The following is a 16,903-nucleotide window of genomic DNA, read 5'->3' as shown; positions in this document are numbered from 1 at the left end:
TGAGACCATATGCTGGTGCGGTTGGCCCTGGGTTCCTCCTAATGCAAGACAATGCTAGACCTCAAGTGGCTGGAGTGTGTCAGCAGTTCCTGCAAGAGGAAGGCATTGATGCTATGGACTGGCCCGTCCGTTCCCCAGACCTGAATCCAATTGAGCACATCTGGGACATCATGTCTCGCTCCATCCACCAACGCCACGTTGCACCACAGACTGTCCAGGAGTTGGCGGATGCTTTAGTCCAGGTCTGGGAGGAGATCCCTCAGGAGACCATCCGCCACCTCATCAGGAGCATGAGGCGTTGTAGGGAGGTCATACAGGCACGTGGAGGCCACACACACTACTGAGCCTCATTTTGACTTGTTTTAAGGACATTACATCAAAGTTGGATCAGCCTGTAGTGTGGTTTTCCACTTTAATTTTGAGTGTGACTCCAAATCCAGACCTCCCTGGGTTGATAAATTTGATTTCCATTGATAATTTGTGTGATTTTGTTGTCAGCACATTCAACTATGTAAAGAAAAAAGTATTTAATAAGAATATTTCATTCATTCAGATCTAGGATGTGTTATTTTAGTGTTCCCTTTATTTTTTTTGAGCAGTGTAGATACCTTTAGTACCTTTATGATTCAGACCAACTTTGAAGAACGAGAGTGATTCCAATGTTTGATGTTTGAATAGTTTTTTATTCACTGTCATAAAAAATTGAAATACTCCAGGTATCCATCACATTTCTGAAAACATAAAAACAAAACAGACATAGGGCATAAAATGGAGGTGGAAGTAGACTCAGTTATTTCCATTATAGGCTTGTGAGTCACAGGAGGTTGGTGGCACCTTAATTGGGGAGGACGGGCTCCTGGTAATGGCTGGAGCGGAACCAGTGGAATGATATCAAATACAAACATGGTTTGATGCCATTCCATTCGCTCCATTCCAGCCATTATTATTGAGCTGTCCTCCCCTCAGCAGCCTCCACTGTTGTGAGTATACAGAAAGAGCTCTGCACATAACATCTCACTACAGCAGAAACAAAACACTGGGTCACAGGACTACTAACGCCTTAAAATTCTGGATTATTCACCAAATATTTATTCACCAAATGTGCAATTTTGTTTTAATAATAAAACAAATACTTTAAAGCTGAGATCCGCATAAGGTGAAATAGAGCCACTGGTCGCCCCAGGCACATTTGTTATTGTTTTTGTTTTGTTTATGAAACGGAGAAGAGGAGCTCGATAAGTGTGGTAAAAACATTTTTTTTGTTTTACATACACTGAGTGTACAAAACATTAAGGATGCCTGCTCTTTCCATGACAGACTGACCAGGAGAAAGCTATGATCCCTTATTGATGTCACTTGTTAAATCCACTTCAATCAGTGTAGATTTTTAAGCCTCGAGATAATTGAGACATGGACTGTTTGTGTCCCATTCAGAGGATGACTGGGCAAAACAAAATATTGAAGTGCCTTTGAACAGGGTATGGTAGTAAGCGCCAGGCGTACCCGTTTGTGTCAAGAACTGCAATGCTGCTGGGTTTTTGACGCTCAACAGTTTCCCATGTGTATCAAGAATGTTCCACCACCCAAAGGACATCCAGCCAAATTGATACAACAGTGGGAAGCATTGGAATCAACATGGGCCAGCATCCCTGTGGAACACTTTCGACACCTTGTAGAGTCCATGCCCTGACGAATTGAAGCTGTTCTGAGGGCAAAAGGTGGGATGCAACTCGATATTAGGAAGGTGTCCTTAATGTTTGGCACACTCAGTGTACATCTGAAAGGGGGGGGAAAACAGTGTGTGTTGTTTTAAGTAACTTCTTTGTTGTTGTAATATCGCACAACCGGACGTGGCAGTTTCACCCCTACGGTTTCCAGCTTTAAGAGTTATAATGAACCAGCAATCTTTCAAATATCATAAATAGTTTGTTTCTAGAATCAAGTGCAAAGGAACGTCAGATCCATTGAGAGCGCTTACAGCAATACACCACCCGGTGTATTGGCGTAAGAGTCTGGAAAAACAGGTTAAGCAGGACATTCACACACTCTTTGCCATAAGTAGAGTTACGATTAAAAGGGATATGGATCCCCCTCCCAATCGTAGGTGATTTTCACATATGCCTCTTATTGTGACAAATTACAATTCTTGCAAATGAAGGACCTCTCGTGCAATAGTGCTTGTATAGTACATACAGTACTAGTACATTTATATTAATGATACTACATTTGCCGAACACAGTCTTGAAAAGTGTAAATGAATGGTTGCTCATGTAAAAAATACTTTTGAATGCTAGGGATATATCAGCTGATTCTATTGAAGCTGGAACACATTGACTTGTGACGTGCTAGTCGGAACTAGGAAACTCAAAAATGTTCAACTTGCTAACTGGTTGAACACGGCATGTGTATAACTACAACTAATTAGCAAGTCAGAAAATTCAGAGTTCCAACTAGCACGTGAACCCAGCATTGCTACCGAACCGCGAGGATTTTGCGAATTCCACACAAACCAAAGAAAGCACTTAGAACACATCAAACAAATTTCTCAAAGACCCATTGCATGCATCCCAAATGGCACCCTATTCCCTATATAGTACACTACTTTTGACCAGGGCCCATAGGTCTCTGGTCAAAAATAGTGCACTATGTAGGGAATAGGGTGTAATGTGGGATGCATGTAGATGTCTCACTGACAGTTCATATCTGGATCGCTGAGCCAGGCCCAGATTTTGATCATCTCCTGCGGCGTCCTGCTGTGCACGAGCATTAAGCTCTTATACGCGCACGGGTTGCCCCTGTATTTCTCATCAATGTCAAACGTCCTGAAGCCCTTGTGCTTCTCCGGGACCAAGCCCAGCTTCTGGAGACACATCCCTGTGTAGACATCATCAATAGGATACAGCGCCACCTGCTGGGAGATGTTGTGCAACTGCAGTGCCAGTTCCCCAGAGTACAGGAACCCTCCTCCCCCGGCATAGGGCGGGTATGGCCCCACGAACACACTCTCTGGGATGAAGTACTTGAGCTTCCGGTCCCGGTGCGGGCCGGCATTGGTGATTACATCCCCTATGAACAGATCCCTGGCCCTGATCTCTGGAAGATTGTGGAGGAAGTCTAGGATCCTCCAGGTGTTGACGAAGACGTCATCATCCCCCTTGAAGACAAAGCGGGCGTCGGGGCAACGCTGGCTGAACCAGTCCAGGAAGAGCACCTCTTTGAGGGTGAGGTTGAAGAAGGAGTCTCGGTAGTCCCACTGGAGGAGGTCCCCGTAAAGTCTGGCCTCGTGGCTGAGCATCCCAGACAAGTTGGGGAAGTGGTCGACTGACACGGCATTTCCAAGGAGGAAGACCGTGGCTACAGTCCGATTGGCCAGAACGCCCACCCGCCCCCACGACTCCCGGATGGCCTGCCGCCGGTCGAAGTGGGGCGCCAGGGACTTGACGGCCAATAGGAGGTAGGGTTTGCTCTCGCACACGCGTGGCTGGTCCATGATCATCGGATACGAGCGGCAGCGCATGTGCAGCAGGAAGTCCTGGAAGCGGGGTGGCAGGGAGTTGTAGTCCTTCACCTGGGTGGTGACGCTGTAGTCCGGTTTGCAGGGGTCCGGGGACCTGGTGTCGTTGAGCCAATCAGGTAGCTCCAGGAGGGAGTCATTGGTCAAACCCGACATGAGGATGGGGTTGTAGATGTAGTCCAGCCTCTGCTGCTCCTTATTCCAGAAGATCTCACTGGTCATCTGCTTCCTCCAGAACCTCTTGGAGGGAATGCGTGGCTTTCGCTGGTCCCCCTTATCCTGGCCCAGGTTCCGAGACACGCCCACGAGGATGAAGACGAAGACGTTGAGCATCATCATCACACACAGCACCCTGGTTTTCTTCCGACAGCCGTGCATCTTGGCTCTCCGCAGTCTCCGGACCTGGACAGGAAGTGGTAGAGACAAACAGGAAATGAGAGACCAAACCCAGAAGTTACAGACTTACAGCGTACAGAGTACGAAGCGACCGTAACGAGACCGGCAGACTTACAACAAACCCAGGAGGCACAGGCCCATTCAGAAACATAGTGAAAGGTAGTTGTGGGTTACAGCTAATGGCCTAAAGTTTTGAGGCAGTAGACTTAAGGAGAAATGTTCGAAGGTAAAGCAGGTTAGAGGGCCTTCTTGGTCAGTGCGTTGTTTGTGTCCGAGCCGGACCCAGCAGCAGCCGCATACCAGCCCGCTTTTCATCCCCTAATCCTCGAGGAATGAGCTGTGCACACACTTTATCCCTTCTTTATTTCGTTCTCTTCCTCCCTCTCTTTCTACAATGACCCAGACTAGCATCATCATGCGGTCCCAATTCGAGGAGCTCTCCTCATGACACCAATTACAGGTGTCAGTGTGTCAGTGTAATCTCAGGCTAAACTGGCCTCGCCACACAAAAGTGCCACACATTTCCATGTGCATTATTAATTTCACTGAGAGCTTTCTTGAGCCTCAGGGCACTGGCATGTAAGGAATCTCTATGATTGTGTCAATGGTAACAGAGTGTAAAATTAGACAAACAGAGCCTTGGATAGAAGCAGAAAATGTTGTGATTAATCATACAAATGATAACAATGGTAATGACTTTAATTCAACACATGTCCAGTATCCTCATATATTTCCAATTTGGAAGTGAGAGTGAACATACAGGCCATCGTTGTAAATAAGAATTTGCTCTTAACTGACTTGCCTAGTTAAATAAAGGTTAAATAAATACAATTTTAAAAAATACAGCACTGTGTTTCAAACACCATGATCCAACCCACTGAGCCATTGTAACCACTTTTAGTTCCTTCCGCTGTATCAAATGATATCTAGCACATTACCTGTGACTAGCAGGAAATGACTGGTCAGGCTGTTCCTGTGGTCCCGACCCAGACCTTCTTAGCCCATGCGGGTCTCCTCCATGGGAGAAGGTTCTAGAGAGGGGAACTGAAACAGGACTGGTGTTCCTGCAGCAGCCACCTGGAAACAAACAGCAAAAAACACACAAGCACACAGCATGTCAACAACACTGCTGTTTTTCTTCAGGAAGGGCAGGCTTTTTCTCAAGGGGTTATTAAAGGGCTTGCGCAAACCAAAGTGCAATTAGACATGCTTATACACTCCCTACTGTAGCTAAGCCCTACCCTATCCCTCCAAAAATAACACACAGACAAAGAACTACAAATCCCTCCAAAGAACCTGGTTACAACAGATGTGTTGTTGTAGTTACTAGAGGTATTGTTGTAGTCAATGACTATCTGGATGTCACTATTTCTGTTTGCTGTAGATTGTCTACTCGAACCGTCACTGTAGATCATCTACTGAAAGCAAATGAAATCGTGTACCTTTGACCTCAGAGTTTCTTACTTGTGAAAGTAGACGGAAGAATCTTAGCCTTTTAAGAAATGACGGTTGCTGATTGGCATTGCACCTCTTTAACAAAACTAGACAGAGAGCTAGGCTACAGTAATTCAAAATATTGCTCTGCTCTGTGTGTGTGTGTGTGTGTGTGTGTGTGTGTGTGTGTGTGTGTGTGTGTGTGTGTGTGTGTGTGTGTGTGTGTGTGTGTGTGTGTGTGTGTGTGTGTGTGTGTGTGTGTGTGTGTGTGTGTGTGTGTGTGTGTTCGTGTGTTCAGCAGCAGCATGATACTCACAAGCTGTCAAATCTAACCAGAAAAGTTGAGCTTTGAATGCCGAGCCACGAACATGACTCCCCCACTCCCTTGCAGTAGCAGACTAGTGTGCGTCCCAAATGGTACCCTATTCCATATATAATGTACTACTTTGACCAGAGCTCTATGGGGCCTGGAATGCAGCCTAGCAGTACGGTGTGCAGCAAGTTACACTTTTCCTCTGCGCGATCTAACTACGCAAACACTCACATCGGTAGTCAAACGTGGGATATGCAAGCCATGGATAGAGTTTGTCATTGTTGAACACTGTTGGTGAGAGTACTGGGCCTACACAGTAGATGTGGGTAATACTGACATTTCATTTACTGACTGACTGCAGCCATTTTATATTTGATACACATTATGTTTCTGTTTCTCAAACTAGACACTCTAGTGTACTTGTCCTCTTGCGCCGTTGTGCACCGGGGCCTCCCACTCCTCTTTCTATTCTGGTTAGAGCCAGTTTGTGGGAGTAGTACACAGCGTTGTACGAGAGCTTCAGTTTCTTGGCAATTTCTCACATGGAATAGCCTTCATTTCGCAGAACAAGAAGAGACTGACGAATTTCAGAAGAAAGTTCTTTGTTTCTGGCCATTTTGAGCCTGTAATCGAACCCACAAATGCTGATGCTCCAGATACACAACTAGCCTAAAGAAGGCCAGTTTTATTGCTTCTTTAATCAGCACAACAGTTTTCAGCTGTGCTAACATAATTGCAAAAGGGTTTTCTAATGATCAATTAGCCTTTTAAAATGATCAACTTGGATTAGCTAACACAACGTGCCATTGGAACACAGGAGTGATGGTTGCTGATAATGGGCCTCTGTACGCCTGTGTAGATATTCCATAAAAAATCAGCCATTTTCAGCTACAATAGTCATTTACAAGGTTAACAATGTCTACACTGTATTTCTGATCAATTTGATGTTATTTTAATGGACAATTTTTTTGTTGCTTTTCTTTCAAAAACAAGGACATGTCCAAGTGACCTCAAACCTTTGAATGGTAGTGTGTGTATATATATTATTATTATTTTTTATATATATCATCTGTCAATAAGTAGCGATATTGGACTCAATGAAGTAAACTGATGAAGTAAACACTATGTCACATAAAATAAACGACCACATCATAGTCTACTAAATAGTTACATAGTCTATCATTAGTTTACTTCATATGGTCAGTCATTAAACTTTAAGTAATGGTTGAGGGAGGCACTTGGGCACATGCTGGAGAGGCCACACAGACAGACACATAAACATCTAGATATATTTTTTAATGTAACCTTTATTTAACTATTTCAGAGGGGGCCTATAATTAAACATCAGAAAAACGTGTTCACTGAAGCAACAGTGTGATATCAACAGTGTGATATCAACAGGACTTAACTGGCCAGCCACTGATAAGAAAGTGAGAAGTGCTAACATGAAGGACGTTAGGTTAGAAATACATACACTCCTCTTTATTTGGACAGTGAAGTTACATTTTTTATTTGGCTCTATACTCTAGCACTTTGGATTTGAGATTGAATGTTTTATATGAGGCAACGGTACAGAATATCACCTTTTATTTGTGGGGATATTTTCATACATATCTCTTATATTGTTTAGAAATAAATGCAATTTATGTATCTAGTCCGCACATTTTAAGGTGTCAAGTATTTCGACAAATTCACTTATAATGTATTACATTTAGTCAAAAGTTTAGTATTTTGGACCAATATTCCTAAGAGTTTAGGAAAGACTGCGTGCGTCACTTCTTGTTTTGATAAGAAACATGAACGTGTTGGAAATTCCAAATGGTTTGCATAGTCAACTTACACACAGCACTGACACACACACCCCGCAGGGGTCTTTTCACAGTCCCCAGGTCCAAAACAAATACAAGGAAACGTAGAGTATTATACAGAGCCATGAGTGCACGGAACTTCCTTCCATCTTATATTGCGCAAGTGAACAGCAAACCTGGTTTCAAAAAAACTAATAAAGCAACACCTCACAGCACAACGCCTCTCCCCCATGTGACCTACTTGTTGTGTGCATGTCCTGCCATGTACAGTATGTGTAACTGATAGATGCACACACACGACATGTTCGTGCTTTTGAATGTATGTAAATTGTAAAGTCTTTTGCTTGTAATGTCTTCTTCGTTATGTGTCGGACCCCAGTAAGACTAGCTGTCGCCATTGGCGTCGGCTAGTTGGGATCCTAATAAATCAAATCAAAATCCGAGCACACAATGACTACATCAAGCTTGTGACTCTACAAACTTGTTGGATGTATTTTCCGTTTTTTGTTGTCGTTGTGTGTTTCAGATGATGTTGTGACCAATAGAAATGAATGGTAAATAATGTACGGTCGTTTTGGTGTTACTTTTATTGTAATTAAGAAAACAATATGTTTCTGAACACTTTTACATTTAATGTGGATGCTACCATGATTACAGATAATCGTGAATAATGATGAGAAAGCTACAGATGCACAAAGGTCATGCCCCCAAAACATGCTAACTCTTACCATTAGCAAGTTCGTAGAGTCACAAGCTTCATGTAGTCATTACATGTTACCAAAAACTAAACTTTTGACTAAATGAAATACACTATAAGTGAATTTGTCCAAATACTTATGATACATTCAAAAAGTTAGATACATAAAGTGCTTTCATTTCTAAACAGTAAAACAGATATGAAAATAACCTCAAATAAAAGGTGATGTACTGTACTGTCGCCTCATATAGAACATTTGATTTCAAATCCAAAATGCTGGAGTATAGAGCCACATTTTAAGTTTAGCTTCACTGTCCAAATAAATATGTCGGGGGGGTTTACATGTGAATTATATAGAATTCAACGTTTACTATGGACCTCTAGTGATGTAAGCCACTGATGTAAAAGTGACAATTGAATGAGCATGCTAACTGTTAACTCGAAGGACATTTGGTATGACGGGAGAAATATACACATGTGAATGATGTAGATTTTCATGGTTACTACGGCGCTCTAGTCTGGTTGAAGACGCCTACAAGGAGTCTCTTTTGTTGGCTCTGGAGTGTCATAAATGGAGATAATGGAGAATAGAGTGCCTCTCAATGTTCCCTCATCAAATACAAGGGAAAACATTGAATTACTAATAGGCAGACGCACAGATGCTGTGAAAAGAGATGAGTCATAGGCCTACATATGGAGCGACAAGTTTGAGATGGATGTAGTGTACAGTTGGAGTGTACAGTGTGTGTGTTTGTGTGTGTGTGGCCTCCCCAGCACATGTCCAAGCGTCTCCTTCTGAACCATTACTTTCCCTGTCAGTGAAGAATATGCAACAGACAAATGATTATGACAGTATCCCTTTGTAACCATTTTGTTTCTATGGTGTATTTCCCTTTGGGATCCATTAGGCCCCAAATACCTGTTTCAATCAATGGTTCTGCCTAGTGTTCCATATCTCCAGAAATGACTGCCCCTCTCTCCCCCTCCTCCTAATGCATGCTATTCGATGAGCAACTGCTAGCAATCAGGTACTCAATGAAAACACAGACTGAGCCCCTTGTAGACTATACTGGTTACACATTGAGTGTATAAAACATTAGGAACACCTTCCTAATAATGAGTTGCATCCCCTTTTGCCCTCAAAACAGCTCTACAAGGTGTTGAAAGCGTTCCACAGGGGCGCTTGCCCATATTGACTCCAATGCTTCCCACAGTTGCATCAAGTTGGCTAGATGTCCTTAGCAAGGTGGACCATTCTTGATACACACAGGAAACTGTTGAACGTGAAAAATCCAGCAGGGTTGCAGTTCTTGACACAAACCAGTGCGCCTGGCACCTACTAGCAAACACCATTCAAAGGCACTTAAATATTTTGTCTTGCCCATTCACCCTCTGAATGGCACACATACACAATCCACATTTCAATTGTCTCAAGGCTTAAAAATCCTTCTTTAACCTGCCTCTTCCCCTTCATCTACAGTGCATTTGGAAAGTATTCAGGCCCCTTGACTTTTTCCACGTTTTGTTACGTTACAGCCTTATTCTAAAACTGATTAAATTGTTTTTTTCTCTCCTCAATCTACACACAATACCCCATAATGACAAAGCAAAAACAGGTTTTTATATATTTTTGGCAAATTAATAAAAAAGGTAAAACTGAAAAAAGACATATTTACATAAGTATTCAGACCCTTTACTCAGTACTTTGTTGAAGCACCTTTTTGCAGTGATTACAGCCTCGAGTCTTCTTAGGTATGACGCTACAAGCTTGCCACACTTGTATTTGGGTAGTTTCTCCCATTCTTCTCTGCACATCCTCTCAAGCTCTGTCAAGTTGAATGGGGAGCGTTGCTGCATAGAGATTTTCAGGTCTCTCCAGAGATGTTCGATCGGGTTCAAGTCTGGGCTCTGGCTGTGCCACTCAAGGCCATTCAGAGACTTATCCCAAAGCCACTCCTGCGTTGTCTTGGCTGTGTGCTTAGGGTCGTTGTCCTGTTGGAAGGTGAACCTTCGCCCCCAGTCTGAGGTCCTGAGCACTCTGAAGTAGGTTTTCATCAAGGATCGCTCTGTAGTTTGCTCCATTCATCTTTCCCTTAATCCTGACTGGTCTCCCAGTCACTGTCGCTGAAAACCATCCCCACAGCATGATTCTGCCACCACCATACTTTTAGGTGCCTTTTGGCAAACTCCAAGCGGGCTGTCATGTGCCTTTTACTGAGGAGTTGCTCCCATCTCCCCAAAAATCCAAGATGGCATAGCAGTCATGCCACTTTGTCTTCGTCTTGTCGTGTCCCGTGTATATATCTTTTTATATATTTTTTCTTCGCATATATGTTTTAATATTTTTCTTAATCTCAACTTCAACATACTCTTCTGCAACCCGCCTCACCCAATGTGGTATGGATCTGCTATTTTCTTTACTTTAGAACCGGAACCCCCAACAGAAAGTACTAGCTAGTAGTCAGCTAGCCACTGCTAGTGGTCATCAGCTAACCTTTAGCCCGGACAACTCCTGCCAGTTTGCACAACGCGATTCAACCCAGAGCGTATCGGACTTCTTCTTCTCCATATCCCCGGATTCCTACCGCAAGCTCTGAACCTCTTCACCTGGATCATCGCAGCTAGCAAGCTACTATCCCATTGGCTTCTCCTGGCTAACATCTCTGTCCTGAAGCAAGCACCAATTAGCCTGGAGCTAGCCTATGCTAGGCCCATCTCCCGGCTAGCTGAAGAGGTCCATCAGCCACTCCTTGGGCTACAATACCTATTTTGCCAATTGGCCTGGGCCTCTTTTATTGCCGATACGGAGCCCCACCGATCCAACACGACTGGACTACCAACGTAATCCGCCCGAGGGCGTTTTTCAACAGGCTCCTCCGTCGTGACGTCCCCTGAATGCCCATCTGCTAGCCTACTAGCCACGGCCAGGTTAGTGGTTAGTGATTGTCTTATTTCACTGTAGAGCCTCCAGCCCGGCTCAATATGCCTTAGCTAACCCTTTTGTTCCACCTCCCACACATGCAGTGACCTCACCTGGTTTAAATGAAGTCCCTAGAGACAATATCTCTCTCATCGTCCCTCAATGCCTAGGTTTACCTCCACTGTATTCACATCCTACCATACCTTTGTCTGTACATTATGCCTTGAATCTATTCTACTGCGCCCAGAAACCTGCTCCTTTTACTCTCTGTTCCCGAACGTACTAGATGACCAGTTCTTATAGCCTCTAGCCGTACCCTTATCCTACTCCTCTGTTCCTCTGGTGATGTAGAGGTTAATCCAGGTCCTGCAGTGCCTCGCTCCACTCCCATTCCCCAGGTGCTCTCGTTTGTTGACTTTTGTAACCGTAAAAGCCTTGGTTTCATGCATGTTAACATTAGAAGCCTCCTCCCTAAGTTTGTTTTATTCACATCTTTAGCACACTCTGCCAACCCGGATGTCCTAGCTGTGTCTGAATCCTGGCTTAGGAAGGCCACCAAAAACCCTGACATTTTCATTCCTAACTATAACATTTTCTGACAAGATAGAACTGCCAAAGGGGGCAGAATTGCTATCTACTGCAGAGATAGCCTGCAGACTTCTGTCTTACTATCCAGGTCTGTGCCTAAACAATTTGAGATTCTACTTTTAAAAATCCTCCTTTCCAGAAACAAGTCTCTCACTGTTGCCGCATGCTATAGACCACCTTCTGCCCCCAGCTGAGCCCCGGACACCATATGTGAATTGATTGCCCCCCATTTATCTTCAGAGCTCGTGCTGTTAGGTGACCTAAACTGGGACATGCTTAACACCCTGACCATCCTACAATCTAAGCTTGATGCCCTCAATCTCACACAAATTATCAATGAACCTACCAGGTACAACCTCAAATCCGTAAACATGGGCACCCTCATAGATATCATCCTAACCAACCTGCCCTCCAAATACACCTCTCCTGTCTTCAACCAGGATCTCAGCGATCACTGCCTCATTGCCTGCGTCCGTAATGGGTCTGCGGTCAAACGACCACCCCTCATCACTATCAAACGCTCCCTAAAACACTTCAGCGAGCAGGCCTTTCTAATCGACCTGGCCCAGGTATCCTGGAAGGATATTGACCTTATCCCGTCAGTAGAGGATGCCTGGTTGTTCTTTAAAAGTGCTTTCCTCACCATCTTAAATAAGCATGCCCCATTCAAAACATTTTAGAACCAGGAACAGATATAGCCCTTGGTTCACTCCAGACCTTACTGCTCTTGACCAGCACAAAAACATCCTGTGGCGTTCTGCATTAGCATCGAATAGCCCCCGTGATATGCAACTTTTCAGGGAAGTTAGGAACCAATGTTCTGAAAGAGCTGCAAAATCTGGACCCCCTACAAATCAGCCGGGCTAGACAATCTGGACCCTCTCTTTCTAAAATTATCCGCCGAAATTGTTGCAACCCCAATTACTAGCCTGTTCAACCTCTCTTTCGTATCGTCTGAGATCCCCAAAGATTGGAAAGCTGCTGCGGTCATCCCCCTCTTCAAAGGGGGAGACACTCTAGAACCAAACTGCTACAGACCTATATCTATCCTACCCTGCCTTTCTAAGGTCTTCGAGAGCCAAGTTAACAAACAGATCACCAACCATTTTGAATCCCACCGTACCTTCTCCGCTATGCAATCTGGTTTCCGAGCTGGTCATGGGTGCACCTCAGCCACGCTCAAGGTCCTAAACGACATCATAACCACCATCAATAAGAGACATTACTGCGCAGCCGTATTCATCGACCTGGCCAAGGCTTTCGACTCTGTCAATCACCACATTCTTATCGACAGACTGAACAGCCTTGGTTTCTCAAATGACTGCCTGGCCTGGTTCCCCAACTACTTCTCCGATAGAGTTCAGTGTGTCAAATCGGAGGGCCTGTTGTCCAAACCTCTGGCAGTCTCTATGGGGTGCCACAGGGTTCAATTCTCAGGCCGACTCTTTTCTCTGTATACATCAATGATGTCACTCTTGCTGCTGGTGATTCTCTGATCCACCTCTACGCAGGCAAGCACCATTCTGTATACTTCTGGCCCTTCTTTGGACACTGTGTTAACTAACCTCCAGACGAGCTTCAATGCCCTACAACTCTCCTTCCGTGGCCTCCAGCTGCTCTTAAATGCAAGTAAAACTAAATGCATGCTCTTCAACCAATCACTGCCCACACCTGCCCGCCCGGCCAGCATCACTACTCTGGACAGTTCTGACTTAGAATATGTGGACAACTACAAGTACCTAGGTGTCTGGTTAGACTGTAAACTCTCCTTCCAGACTCACATTAAGCATCTCCAATCCAAAATTAAATCTAGAATCAGCTTCCTATTTCGCAACAAAGCATCCTTCACTCATACTGCCAAACATACCCTCGTAAAACTGACTATCCTGCCGATCCTTGACTTCAGCGATGTCATTTACAAAATAGCCTCCAACACTCTACTCAACAAATTGGATGCAGTCTATCACAGTGCTATCCGTTTTGTCACCAAAGCCCCATATACTACCCACCACTGTGACCTGTATGCTCTCGTTGGCTGGCCCTCGCTTCATATTCGTCGCCAAACCCACGGGCTCCAGGTCATCTATAAGTCTTTGCTAGGTAAAGCCCCACCTTATCTCAGCTCACTGGTCACCATAGCAGTACCCACACGTAGCACGCGCTCCAGCAGGTATATTTCACTGGTCACCCCCAAAGCCAATTCCTACTTTGGCCGCCTTTCCTTCCAGTTCTCTGCTGCCAATGACTGGAACGAATTGCAAAAATCACTGAAGCTGGAGACTCATATCTCCCTCACTAAGTTTAAGCACCAGCTGTCAGAGCAGCTCACAGATCACTGCACCTGTAAATAGCCCATCTGTAAATAGCCCATCCAACTACCTCATCCCCATACAGTTATTTATTATATATATCTTTTTTGCTCCTTTGCACCCCAGTACCTCTACTTGCACATTCATCTTCTGCACATCTATCACTCCAGTGTTTAATTGCTAAATTGTAATTATTTCGCACACTATGGCCTATATATTGCCTTATCTTACCTCATTTGCACACTGTATATAGACTTTTTTCTATTATGTTATTGACTGTATGTTTGTTTATTCCATGTGTAACTCTGTTGTTGTTTGTTTTGCACTGCTTTGCTTTATCTTGGCCAGGTTGCAGTTGTAAATGAGAACTTCTTCTCAACTAGCCTACCTGGTTAAATAAAGGTGAAATATATCAAATACAAATCTGCCCACTCTACCATAAAGGCCTGATTGGTGGAGTGCTGCAGAGATGGTTGTCCTTCTGGAAGGTTCTCCCATCTCTACAGAGGAACTTTGGAGCTCTGTCGGAGTGACCATTGGGTTCTTGGTCACCTCCCTGACCAAGGACCTTCTCCCCCGATTGCTCAGTTTGTCCGGGCAGCCAGCTCTAGGAAGAGTCTTGGTGGTTCCAAACTTCTTCCATTTAAGAATGATGGAGGCCACTGTGTTCTTTGGGACCTTCAATGCTGCAGACATTTTTCGGTACCCTTCCCCAGATCTGTGCCTCGACACAATCCTGACTCAGAGCTCTACGGGCAATTCCTTCAACCTCATGACTTGGTTTTTCCTCTTACATGCACTATTGGATGTTATCTACACAGGTGTGTGCCTTTCTGAATCATGTTCAATCAATTGAATTTATGACAGGTGGACAAAGCAAAGGGTCTGAATACTTATGTTGTTGGCTACTGTTTCAAATACTAATTATTTTCAAATGTAAGTCACTATATTTATAGAACATTATATGAAAAGGGCCCATTTGGTCGCAATTAACTAGCTAGATTTCTCAGAGATCAAACTATATTTCAACAAAATAATGTTGCAAGAATGCTAATCCTATCTGTTTCTAACTACAGAAACAATTTCTGAACAATAAGAGATGGTGGATGTCATGGCTTTATGAAATTACATTGAACGACCCATTATGAAGTAATTATCAACAGTTACTATGTTCATTACAGGTGATAAACTGTCAACTTTCCCCTAGAAACAATGTTTGATTAATGGTTAAAGTAATGATTATTCGTTATATAATCTAACATTGATCAAATACTCGTATTTATAGGAGCAAAACTGATGGAAGCAAAATTAATAACGTTCATATGTTTTTCCTATCTGGCATACGTAGCTATGGTGGCGTTGCAATATTAGAATCTAATATAATTTTTGCTATAGCAGCAGGACTCAAACGCAATTAATGGTCTTCTAAGTTATAATATGCTAACCAAAACGGTTAAACAGCATGTATTCTCTAAACCTGGTTGCTATACTTTACCTGAATAGCAAAGTTTCCAATCCAAGGAGCCACATCTTGGCCCGCAGCCTATAGTGTAGCCTACAAAACGAGTCTATATGAATATGATCCTTTTTCCGAAAAAAGTTACAAGAAGCATAACTTTAGAGTGAGGTGCCTATGCTCACTATAAGCAATCCGTGTTCGTTTAATATTTCACAGATCACAGTAGAAGTCCTGTGTAAAGTGAAAGTCAATGCCTTGCCAAAATGAGAGAGAAAGAACACGCCTTAAGTAATGTTCTAGGTCTGTTCCTCTCTGATACCGACTTCTACTCACCCTCCGCATTTTCAGGAAGAGGAAAATTCCAGCCTGCGTTCAGATCAGTGGGAGAAAAAATTATATTCGTATTTTTTTTCTTAGCGTAACGTTTGAGGGGCACGACTCCTCCTTGAATTATGTGACGTACCCTTTGATATTAACTAGGGGCAGCGTGTTTCCTTTTCTTGTGTACTTTACTGAATATGTTGGGAGAGCATGTCATTTAGACTTCTCATATTGTAAAACCAAGGTAGAGCACTTTCATTTGCCTCGCTATACAAGTAGACAGAGACCGAATGAGCGAATTCAGTTGAATGCATAGTATACATGGCTTCAAATATTGTTTCAGTTAATGTTGTTTGTTGAGGATCACTGACAATGACTAACCCACATCCTCATGTCACCCTCCCCCAAGTCAACTCAGTTATTACAGTGTTTCTGTCGCAGGTTGTAATTTATTGTCATGAATCTTGCCCTGGAGGCAGCTCTACCGAGTGGTCACTATAGCTCGCACAGCCACAGTCATAAAATCGGATTTTAAAACTAACTCTAACCTTAATTAACCACACCAATAACACTAAAAATAATAATTGGCGACCCCACTAGGCCAATTTGTACTTTGCAGCTGGCGCAGTTAGCGTAAATCGCTCAGTTCTGCCTCCAGGGCAAGATTCATGACAATAAATGTCAAACAGCGTTTCTGTCTTGCTTTTACAGAACCAAAAGCTCCACTGTGATTACCATCTATTTTATGAGCTTGCGGTCCCAAGTTCATATCTGGACTCCATAATTAAATGTGTTGTTTGTATCTTTATGGGTAGATATAGTATATACACTGTATACAAAACATTAAGAACACCTTCCTAATGTGGAGTTGCACCACCCTTTGCCCTCAGAACAGCATCAATTTGTTGGGGCATGGACTCTACAAAGGTATTGAAAGTGTTCCACAGGGATGCTGGCCCATGTTGACTCCAATGCTTCCCACTGTTGTAATGTTGGCTGGATGTCCTTTGGGTGATGGACCATTCTTAATACAGACAGGAAACTGTTGAGCGTGTAAAAACCCAGCAGCATTGCAGTTCTTGACACTCAAACTGGTGCACCTGGTACCTACTACCATAACCCGTTCAAAGGCACTTCAATCTTT

General features: G+C 43.6%; 1 protein-coding gene across 2 annotated transcripts; it reads right to left on the bottom strand.

Moving 5' to 3' along the window:
- Nucleotides 1-662: 662 nt before the first annotated feature.
- Nucleotides 663-15,900, bottom strand: LOC139568741 (N-acetyllactosaminide beta-1,3-N-acetylglucosaminyltransferase 2-like). 2 transcript variants are annotated; one of them, XM_071390783.1, is made up of 3 exons: nt 15,772-15,900; nt 4,849-4,987; nt 663-3,916 (listed from the first exon to the last, which is right to left on the bottom strand). In XM_071390783.1, exon 3 carries the CDS (start codon nt 3,890-3,892, stop codon nt 2,687-2,689), a length of 1,206 nt encoding a protein of 401 aa, XP_071246884.1. In that variant the 5' UTR covers nt 3,893-3,916; nt 4,849-4,987; nt 15,772-15,900; the 3' UTR covers nt 663-2,686. The 2 variants fall into 2 exon arrangements, with proteins under 2 accessions (XP_071246884.1, XP_071246883.1); XM_071390782.1 differs by lacking the exon at nt 15,772-15,900 and adding an exon at nt 15,475-15,765.
- Nucleotides 15,901-16,903: the final 1,003 nt, after the last annotated feature.

Source organism: Salvelinus alpinus, chromosome 2 (assembly GCF_045679555.1).
Source record: "Salvelinus alpinus chromosome 2, SLU_Salpinus.1, whole genome shotgun sequence".
NCBI classification, from domain to species: domain Eukaryota; kingdom Metazoa; phylum Chordata; class Actinopteri; order Salmoniformes; family Salmonidae; genus Salvelinus; species Salvelinus alpinus.
Note: the sequence above shows the minus strand (reverse complement) of the source record. Positions and strands in the feature narration are given on the sequence as shown.

Excerpts from the sequence above, each read along its gene's own strand:
- LOC139568741 (XM_071390783.1), bottom strand. The coding sequence starts at position 3,892 with ATGCACGGCTGTCGGAAGAAAACCAGGGTGCTGTGTGTGATGATGATG.